Source organism: Brienomyrus brachyistius, chromosome 20 (assembly GCF_023856365.1).
Source record: "Brienomyrus brachyistius isolate T26 chromosome 20, BBRACH_0.4, whole genome shotgun sequence".
NCBI classification, from domain to species: Eukaryota; Metazoa; Chordata; class Actinopteri; order Osteoglossiformes; family Mormyridae; genus Brienomyrus; species Brienomyrus brachyistius.
The window spans coordinates 20,038,579-20,048,969 of record NC_064552.1 but is presented as its reverse complement, the minus strand read 5'-3'; the positions used below and the strand labels follow the sequence as shown (position 1 = coordinate 20,048,969).

The following is a 10,391-nucleotide window of genomic DNA, read 5'->3' as shown; positions in this document are numbered from 1 at the left end:
TTAAATATTTCATCTGTTCACTGCCTAGCCCACTAAGCCACACACTGCCCCAAGAGGATAAAGAACAGCGTCCAGCTTTGAGGATGTTGACCCAACTCCCTTCACTGTACTGTATTGCTTCACCTGCAGTAAACTATACACCTTCTGCATTTACAAGGTAGACTTCAGCACCACAGCTGCCACATGTACTGTATTACACACATGCTTACTTTTTTATGTATTGATTTGTTGTTCACTCACTATTTTATTTTGGGGTGACTATTGTGTTGCAAGTTATTTATTTCTGTGATGCTGTTGGACTTCCACAAGAGGATCAACAAAGTTCAGTCTTATCTAGTTCACTGTTTGATTGAGCCTAGAACCAATCCCAGGAAGCATAGGACACAGGACTGAAGACACCCCAGGCAGAATGTCAGGCCACTGCAGGACACTACTTCACCTAAACAACATGTCTTTGGACATGGAGCACATGAACATGTAAACTCACAGAGAGCAAAGGGTGGGAACTGATTTCACAGCATCCACTACTGTGACTATTACCTACTGTTTGGAAATGTACAGACATCTTTACTGCTGATTCAGTACTTTATTTATAGCCAAATATTGCATTATTATAGTTAGAATTGTATATTTAGATTACCCAATCCATTCAGACATTTAATTCTGTTAGACTGATTTGTAGTATAAAACGGACTGCAATCCATTTTGAGCATCCATACCGTCTGAGATCAGGTGATAGAGCCTGGATACAGTAGGACTCGCCTGTGGAATGTCCTTTTTCATAGTGGAGAAATGCACATATTAAAATCTTCAAAGTTGTTTTTTGTCTCTATATGCTACAAAAGATCATAGTGTCAAGTAAATGCAAGGCAATAACTGCAGAATCAGGAATGAAAAATAACGGGAAAAAATTAGTCTTATTGCTTATATATATATATATATATATATATATATATATATATATATATATATATATATATATATATATATATATATATATATATATATATTGTACTTTACAATCTAACTGTAAATCCGTTACAGAGTAAAAAAAAATGCGGAAAGGGTCAAAAGTCAGAGGATCACATGGCAAACCAGACAGGAATCAGTATAACCTTGCGCGTGACAAAAGCCTTGAGTCCTTAAAATATTGTATTCAGACTTGTTTTGAGTGAATTTAAAAGGATATGTTGCTTTTTGTAAGATCAATGGATTTGAATGTGCAGTATCTTTTACTCTAGATACTTAAGTATGTATAAAACAGGTACTTTTTATTTGAGAAATATTGACGTACCTGAAGAAAATGAATAAAACGGGAGTATTTTCCCACCACCGCTAAACACCGAGGGCTTAAGGTCCTGCGCCATCTGGAGGATCGAGAAAAGTGGTTATGCAGGAATCTTTTATGACGCGAGATAGTCTCTTTAATGCCCGAAGAAAAACTGCGATTTCGGGTGGTTAAAAGTCCTATTACATTAATTCTTTCACTCCGTGTTTTTGTAGTATCGAATACTTCAATAATAACAAATATATGTATACATTTCTTCCTAAACATTGTGTTCTGTAATGTGTTAGCTACTGATCAATACAGTCTTGCAGTGTAAGAAATACTTAAGTAGTAACAGCGTAATATGTTTACCTCACAGTATAAGTATAAACACATGCAACCTATACCATACACAGACTATTTAAATTGACGTAAACCGTACTTAGTGGGGGGGGGTCAGTTGTTGCGGCTTTTGTGTTCCACCAATCATACAGGGGGAAACACTCCAGACGTCACGCGGGCGTCACCAAACCTGCCAATGGGAGCGCGGAGTTTCTTTGGGGCGGGGACACGGCTAAGTTTCCTCACAGTTGAACAGCAGCGCGCGGGCAGCTGAGAGTCAAACGCCGGCTTGCGGCTCTGTTCGGAAATGACTTCGAAGTGTCCCAGATGCGAAAAGGCTGTATTTTTTGGTAAGATACCTTTTAAAAAATATATTTGGGATGCACATATAACTCTTCTCAACGTGATTTGTGTTAGTTAATATTTTTTGTATTTAAACGTTAAATCGTTTTGGAACACGTTAGATGAAATGGGATGTCCTGGTTTTTAACTGTCATCCTTCTTTTTGCTAGTTGATCTTCCATGATTTCTTAAATGTAGGTATTTAGTAGTTATCCCCCCCGTGTGTTCATTATGGGTTTAGTTTTGACCATCACCCTTTGTGCTAAAATGTATGTTAACATTGTTGTCAATTTAAACCTATTTGCTTGTTTTATTCCGTTCATTTGTATACTTTTATTAAGTCTGAATCAGTACGGCGACACGAAAGTGTTTCATTTCCCCACTTGTTTTCGTTGTTTTTCTCTGTTTCCCGGCAGTTTGTGTAAACTGTGCCGCTGAAATAAAACGCGTGTTTGGTTTATTTGCAGACCGTAACCCGACTTTGCGTTGTGATGTTTTATGGTCCATTTATTGACATGTTAGTTAATGCGGCTTCTTCACAGAGCTGTAGCCATGGCACCTGGCAGGAGCAGGCGGGGGTCGTTTGTTGTTTTACCCTCCAGTCTAGTTGCCCACCCCCAGGCTGTGCCTGCCGTCCTGCAGCAGCGTGGGAGAACCCAGCGTGACTTCAGTGGGTCCCCATTTTCTCTGGTATCTACATGTTGTTGTCGTTTCCTTCATCCTAGCTGAGAAGGTGAGCTCTTTGGGGAAAAACTGGCATCGATTCTGCCTGAAATGTGAGCGCTGTAAGAAGACGCTGTCTGCTGGGGGACACGCCGAGGTAAGGCGTGTTGGTGATGGTCAGCATGTTCCCCCGATGCTATAGGGCTGCTCGTCCCCTCGCTACCCCGCGGCCATATCAATTCACGTAACCAGTCTCACTTAACCTCCTTAACTATGCTTAAAACGCCTGTATTTTTGTGTCCTGCCCGCTTTACTCCTTCAGTAAGTAGTTAACGCAGGTGGAATCGATCTCATTGTTGACAAGGATGTAAAGTATTTGTGTTGGTATCATTGGTCAATTTGTGACATAGGCTGGGCTCCTTGTAGTGAAGGGTGTGAATGTCACATTGTTGGAGTTCCCCCATAATCCCATATGAAATTCACTGCCTTGCTCTTTAACACCCGCAGAATTGTAATACACCTGTGTTCACACATCTCTTCCTGATGATACAGGAATCTTTCCATTCACTTATCAAACTCTTTATACCAAAACTACTGCTGGATGTGGACTGATTATAACATAGATTGTAATTATCTAGTATTTTTTCTCTAAGTAATTACTCCTGGATTTGATATATTGCGTTTAATGGCTCAAGCTCCCTGCAATTTGGGCAGCATGGACGTTCACGTTTCCTGTAGCTTGAGTGTTTACCATTTAAGCTGATTTGCTAATGTTCAAGCCATTGGTGGTGTTGACATTCCTGCCACTATGAGGAGGTTCCATGTGAGTGATGGCTCTCCTGGTTTTAATTTTCGTTTTTTTTTTTTTTTTTTTTTTTTTTTTTTTTTTTTTTTTTTGTGGACAGATCTTCAAACTGTTTGTGTTTCATGTTTATAGCAATAGTTCAGCCAAATGGTCAGATTCAGTCGAAGTGGCAGGTCATTGAGGAGATTTCCTTCTCACAAGATAAAGAGTGACCCTCTGGATGAATTCTTGAAAACGTTTTTCCTGTTTTGAGTGAAATTGCACTTGTGGAATTTTAAGGCCACTGGGTTATTTTTGCCTAGAAATAAATGTATGGTGTGTTTGTATCCTGACTAGCTCCAATGTTCATTGTGAGTTGAATAGGCTATGAAGTGATGATAAATATTTCTGCATTTAAACAGGAATTGGTCATTGTTCTTGTTTAGCACAGCCCTTTTTGTCATTTGGGAGCACCGATTCCCATTACTTGGTATTTTGTGATGGAGGAACTTGTCAACATCTGAAGGATTTTTTTTTTATTTGTGAAAGAGCACAGTGGGATTGCGTTTGTATCATGGGTTATTAGCCTGTGTGTGGGGATTTTTAAAGGCATCATTAAATAACCCTGATCAGGATAAGAAATTAGAGATGATTGGCTGTGTCTTTAAATGTTTATATCATAATATGCTTATAGCTCTATGGTCTTTAAACTGAAGTATTTGGGTCTCTATATCTCATCACCCCCTTTGACAAGATCATACATCTGCCTCTTGTAGGAGTGTAACAATGCACAGTCTGCAGAATACAGGAAAAAAAGTGCAAGAAAAAATGGTTTGACAATTGATTTTTTTTGTAAATGTTTATTCCTTTATTGGCATGTACAAGACTCGTGAGATCTTAGTTTGTTTTCAGTATAATGCTCTTGGGTATAGTGAGTGTATCGAACCGTGAACCCGGAATTGGCTGTCGTATTGAATCATGAGTAGGCTGTATGATTACACCCCTGCTCTTGAGTGAGTTTTCTCATTAATTAATGGGTCACTTGGATAGCAGTCTGTACTCTGTCCCTGGTATGAGGTTTGTCTGTAGTGATTTCTGACTCGCACGCTTGTGTTTTGTGATGCATGTAATGTTTTTTTTCTTCCTTCCTGCAGCACAACGGAACCCCTTACTGTCACAAACCGTGCTATGCAACACTCTTTGGGCCAAAAGGTGGGGCTTTTCCTGCTGTGCTTTTCCTGCTGTACTTTTCCAGCTGGACAGGACACGTTTAACGCATCTGGCAAATCGATGTCATTCCATAGGGCCAAGCTGCCCGAGTTTAACGTGTGACACACTACTCCAACTGTCCTGTTTCTAGAGAAGTAGATCTAATTTAATTTGTGTGAAAGCAGCCCCACTGGTATCCAGTTTGGTTGACCCTGTTAACTGTGGAATTTCCTCTCTGGCAAATCAGTTTGTGCTTCTCCAAAGTCCTCCACTTCAGCAGGGCTGCTGAGTGTTTCGAACCAGTTCTCAGGGATTTCAAACGGTCCATGTTTTTTCTCCCTCCCAACTGGTAGGGGCAAAAACGTGGACCGTCTGGGGGTCCTTATGGACCAGGTTGAGACACTGTATTTACAGCAGATTTAACTACGCAGGCTGTCAGCTTAACATGTATCGTTGCACAAGCACCAGGGAAGTGGCCCAAGCCTCACATCTGTGGGCATGAAGCTGCCAGGAGGTTCTTGTAGCGCCGCGGTTCCTTTGGGTCGGACGTGACGTATGATTTTAAACTCCGGTTCCATCTGCGCTGCCTTTTGTCAGGTGTCAACATCGGTGGGGCAGGGTCCTACATTTATGATACCCCTCCAAACACCCCATTGGACCAATCAGTGGACAGCCCTTCTGACATCTCCCCCACCACCCCCTGGAGCTGCGCCCAGACCAGCAAAACTGAAAAGAAAGGTAAGTGCTTGCTTCGCTGAACTGCCCAATGAAATGCGTTGAATTGGGGGAATCTCCATTCTCTACGGCCAATATTGAAGTTGCACAATATGTGCTCATTAGCAGGTTGGCTTTGCATTATTTTTTATTCTGTGGAAAACAAAAGATCAATCTGCTGACCAGTTTTAATAAAAATCATAAACATGTTGCGGATGATAAATAAAAGTGTGTCCCATTTTTATTGTGATCGTTCCCCCCTCCCCCAATAACTAATAAATGATTAAAGACATAGCTTTTCTTCTATTGCTTTGGGGTGGCCAAGAGTTAAACGTTCCTGCTTGAAACAGCCCAAGAATTAGGGGTTTCTGAATTTCAGTGAGAAAGTACCTTATGACAGCGAGGGGCAGGCTTACAGACTGCATCTTGTGTGTGTGTGTGTGTGTGCGCGCCTTGTTTTGCTCCCCAAGTGTTACACCAACATTTCAGTCTTTCTTCTTTCATATTTAAATGGAAGTTGTAACATTTGAATGTTGAACTAGTTATTTCTCTTACTCCTAGAGGATGTGTGTATAAGCTTTTTGTGTCAGCATATGCATTAAGTTTTGCGAATACAGATTGTTGCAAATCATTCCCTTCTCCTCTCTTCCCTCCATGTCTTCAGCAATTACTCAACATCAATTAAACTTTCATAACATAACAGTTGACTTTAAAATATCTTAAGTGGTGCAACCTGTACCAAAATTGGTGATATCATGATCCTGTTTTTTGTTGTGCTGATCTGATCCATTCAATATTTATATCTGCCGAGTTCCAATTTCATTTTTTAATAAATATTCTAAATATCCATAGTGTTGGGTGGTATACCAATTCATACTTTTTATTATTGTTATGATATGAATTTCTTATCGCAATACCGGTTTAAATAGCCTACACAAAGTTCGGAAAGTGGCGCAGCTGGAAACTGTATAAGGAGTGACCTTTTTCACTGCTGCACCACTAAAAATGTACCATGAAAGATCAGAAACGGAAGATATAGCTGACGCTTGAGTTGAAAATAATGAGACATTGGGGTTGTCAAAAATCGATTCTCGGATAGTAATCGATATTAAAAATTAGGATCTGATTACTCACGCACGCACGCGCACACTCATGTAGCCCCTCCCCTCCTCTCAATAACCACCGAATGCATTCACGCTGTTTTACACACAAATACCAAGTTGGCCGAACATGGCATATGCTGTAGTTGAAGGCACTTCGCAAGCTGCTTTAGTAAAAAAAAAAATGCAAAAGTGCCGTTTGGAAGTATTTTGCAGACGAGCATGGAAAGACTAAGGATGTCGATAATCCTCTATGCAAACAGTGCTACAAAGTTGTGGCGACGAAGTCAAGTAGCACGTCAAACCTGGCGAAGCATCTTAAAGACCAACATCCTGGTCTTTGAGAAATTTTGCGAGGTCAGTGAAGCTCGCGTTCCAGCAACACTGAACTATTACACACTTATCAAAAATGTTAATTTGGCCGGCGCATACTTTAACATTAGCCATTTATCTATAAGCAGTTAGTCAACAAACATGTTGGCCATATGTTATCATTAAGGTAGCAGATAAGCGCAATGATTAATAATAATATAATGTGGGAACTATGCAAAAACGTAAAACAAAAATGTGTCCTGTCTACATGTCACTGTTGCTACCTCCTCTTGAAAGGATGATGTTGCAAACGTTGCAGGTAGCTGTTGAGCTACCTTGAGTTTCCAATTTAAATCATTTCCACACGGCAGTTATCTTGATAGTTTGAAGTCATTGCCACAGTCGTACTATAGCAGGAGTGGCCAGTCTTATCTGGAAAGGACAACTGTGTATATGGGTTTTGCCCTCAACTCCATAATTGGATTACTAATTAGAGGACTGATTGGCTGAAGAGTCCTCACACCTGGGTTTGAACAGCTGACCTAAAGGTTATCCCAAAAATCCACATACACACTGACCCTTTGCAGATTGCACCACATGCTGTAGTACAGAGGTGGCCAATCTTCCAATCTGCACAGTTGACGTAAATTAGATGGACATGGAATATTAAGTGGACCGGGCTGGATTGGGCTGTGGTAGTTGATGCCATTCAAGTAAGAAATACCTGTATCTGTCCCAGTTCTGATCTTTTGATATCGGCTTGGGACATCACTGACTAGAATAATGGAGATGATTGCTTTAGTTGATTGCATTGGCCATTTTTCATAGTGGAAGACGAGGGATTTCATTGGTTCATTCACCATTTAGAACCTGGTTTCAGTCTCTCAAATCAGTGCTGCTTCCATGATGTCTCACTGCCTGCATTATATGATGTGTTTGTTACATAAATTCAAAGCATCTTGGGTTGTGATGCCATTGACGTCAGTTTCTCTAAAGATTTGTGGAGCTCAGAGGTTAATATTAATAGTAATATGGGTGTGTAATATTAATATTATAGTAATATTAGACGAAAATATCCTGGGTATTAGTACCGACCAAAATTTCTGCACCAGTGCACCGCTAATTTAAGGCGGACCATAAGTGGATGAACAGGGCATGTCGTCATTTTGCCAGCACCGTTTCCTGGAAGCTAATTGAGGGATTCAGTGAAGTGAAGTGCATCTTATCTGGGTGCCTGGGATTCCTGCGTGATTGTTGGCATGAGTGCGGCGTCCCTTCTATCCCCTGGGGACTCTGCCGTGAGCCTTTCTCACAGCTGCTGTTGGAGGTGAGGAATTTCAATAAGCTGCCTCTCATTGCCCATGTGATTCTAGCGAATGATACTGTAGTGTTAACACAGGGTTCCTATGCAGTATGGAATTTTTGATTTTGGCTTTTTCCAAATATGGATAAGTACAGAAAAGGGAAAATCTTTATCTTGGTGTTTAGAGACTTGTGGCAAATTGCTCTACTATGTCTTCTTACAAAAAAATCTGAATTTTATGTTTTTGGTGAAATCACCAATGTGAGCTGGGTGCTAGTGCCAGAATGTTCACGGAGAAAACACTGAAAGCTTACATCTGGGATGTTGTTCATCTTGCAATTGATGATGCTCACAATGGGGAGATGCTAGGTTTGCTAATCCCAGGTATTGTAACTGGTGGGCTAAGGGTCCTAAATGTGAACAGAAAACAAACTGCAAAGTATCTGTGGTTTTTTTTGACATTTCGACATGGGCTAGGTAGCAGCTGTTTACCTGCTGGGCAGAAGCATTGCGGTCTAGATGCAGCTGGTGGGGGGGTTCTGGCAAAGGCAATTAACCAAGACAGCAACGTTTAGGGGGAGGGGGCAACCACCATCCTCCTTGCCCCAACAACTGTTGCCATCCAACCCCCCCACCCCCAGTCTGAAAAAGTATATGGAATTTTTAAATTGGCTAATCTTGCACCTGCCGTAAGATGATTTGTTAATTAAACCTTCTGGTTATACGTTTTTCTTTATTATGGTCTTTTCTACTTTTTCCTCCCCCCCCCCCCCCCCAGTTTCCCCCACCTGCATGAAGTCTTTGGCAGAGGAGAGGTCATGCTGTCCTGGTTGTGGAAAGGTTGTGTACTTTGGTACGTCACGTCTAGCATAAAAATAAAGACCATTTAAGTTATCAGTCCTCTAGAGCAGTGTTTCTCAAACTGGTCCTTGGGGGATCCTGAGAGAGTCCATGTTTTTGGTCCTACCCGGAGCTGGGAGGGAGTAAAAAGGTAGACCGACTGGGGGTCCCTAGGACTTGGTTGAGAAACACTGCTCTATAGTAAGACTGTGGTCAGTGCAGTAATTACACATTGTTGAAATGGCTACTCTTTAATTTATCCTTTGTTTCAGACAATTACAAGCAGCCTCTGATTGTTTTTAGCTTGGTTGAGTTTCAAACCAGAAGCTTGGTATAGAATGCTCTTTTTTTCCCGACATAATGCTTAACTTTACTGAACCATTGTGTTTTGGAACAGGAGTTGGTTTCCCAGGGCACAAAATCCCCGCATCTGGCAGTTATGTTTACCCCTTTAAACTAATTTTAGGCAAGTGGTGCATTAGGTTACATTCGGACAAAACGCACACTCAAATTCCTAAGAGCACAAATCTGTCATGGAGTCTTGACTTCAAGGAAAATAATACAGACCCGGTACTTAATTTTGTAAATGTTTAAAAATGTATTTTGCATGAAAAAAGCAGCTGTAGTTACTATCATGAACTATTTGGCGATGGTAAGTAACTTTAGATAAACTGACACTAAGTGCTTTCAGGAATTAAGGCTTTGGAAAATTCCTCATATTAGGTCAAGTTAAAATGTATTAAGAAGCTCTTTCCACAGAATACGAAAAGGTCTTCACCTGAAGTGACTCTCACATTAACTGCACACTTCTCAGATAACCTCGCTTTCCGGAGCTCTCATTTGCTGTCTTGTGTTCTGATCCATAGCGGAGAAAGTGTTGTCTCTGGGCCGGAACTGGCACCGGCCATGTCTCCGCTGTGAAAGGTGTAAGAAGACGCTGACCCCTGGTGGACATGCTGAGGTGTTGGGATTTTTCTGGCTGCAAACAAGAGCTGGTTTATAAAATGTTTATACTAATATTTGCCCCACTTTTGATTTCTAACACTTATCCTTTATGAACCGTATGCATCAAGTCAAGCTCCCTCGGGGGGAAAAAGGCATGAACTTGGCATGGAAATAGCCTGGTATTAGTTTTACCAAATGTGTGTAATGTGTGTGGTTTTCTTTCTTTCTTTAGCATGATGGAAGGCCTTTCTGCCATGTGCCATGCTACGGATACTTGTTTGGGCCAAAGGGGGTGAACATTGGAGATGTTGGCTGCTACGTCTATGAAAAAGACAAAGAAGAAGCTGCAGTTACAGATCATTGAGTCGGGTTGTGCGTAATATCATCCATCACTTAGTGTGCTCTAAGAAGCTCAATGTCTGCTCATGTTTCATGCAGCTAATGCCTTAATGTTACAAGTGTACTTTTTCAAGAAAAAAAACATTTCTTTAGTTTAATTTGCACACTTGACGTATAGGATTGTTGCTTTTGTTTGAGATAATAATAAATATACATTGTATCAATTTCTAA

At 40.9% G+C, this 10,391-nt stretch overlaps 1 protein-coding gene across 2 annotated transcripts; it reads left to right on the top strand.

Moving 5' to 3' along the window:
• The first annotated feature begins 1,740 nt into the window (after window positions 1–1,740).
• LOC125715946 (cysteine-rich protein 2-like) lies at window positions 1,741–10,391 on the top strand. 2 transcript variants are annotated; one of them, XM_048988058.1, is made up of 7 exons: window positions 1,778–1,959; window positions 2,677–2,771; window positions 4,553–4,610; window positions 5,205–5,345; window positions 8,815–8,889; window positions 9,743–9,837; window positions 10,054–10,391. In XM_048988058.1, exons 1-7 carry the CDS (start codon window positions 1,917–1,919, stop codon window positions 10,183–10,185), a joined length of 639 nt encoding a protein of 212 aa, XP_048844015.1. In that variant the 5' UTR covers window positions 1,778–1,916; the 3' UTR covers window positions 10,186–10,391. The 2 variants fall into 2 exon arrangements, with proteins under 2 accessions (XP_048844016.1, XP_048844015.1); XM_048988059.1 differs by lacking the exon at window positions 8,815–8,889 and having other exon boundaries at window positions 1,741–1,959.

Bases quoted from the DNA above. Each gene is read 5' to 3' on its own strand.
- LOC125715946 (XM_048988058.1), top strand. From the start codon at position 1,917: ATGACTTCGAAGTGTCCCAGATGCGAAAAGGCTGTATTTTTTG. The intron at 1,960-2,676 runs GTAAGATACCTT...CCTTCATCCTAG, and splicing joins CGAAAAGGCTGTATTTTTTG to CTGAGAAGGTGAGCTCTTTG. The intron at 2,772-4,552 runs GTAAGGCGTGTT...TCCTTCCTGCAG, and splicing joins CTGCTGGGGGACACGCCGAG to CACAACGGAACCCCTTACTG.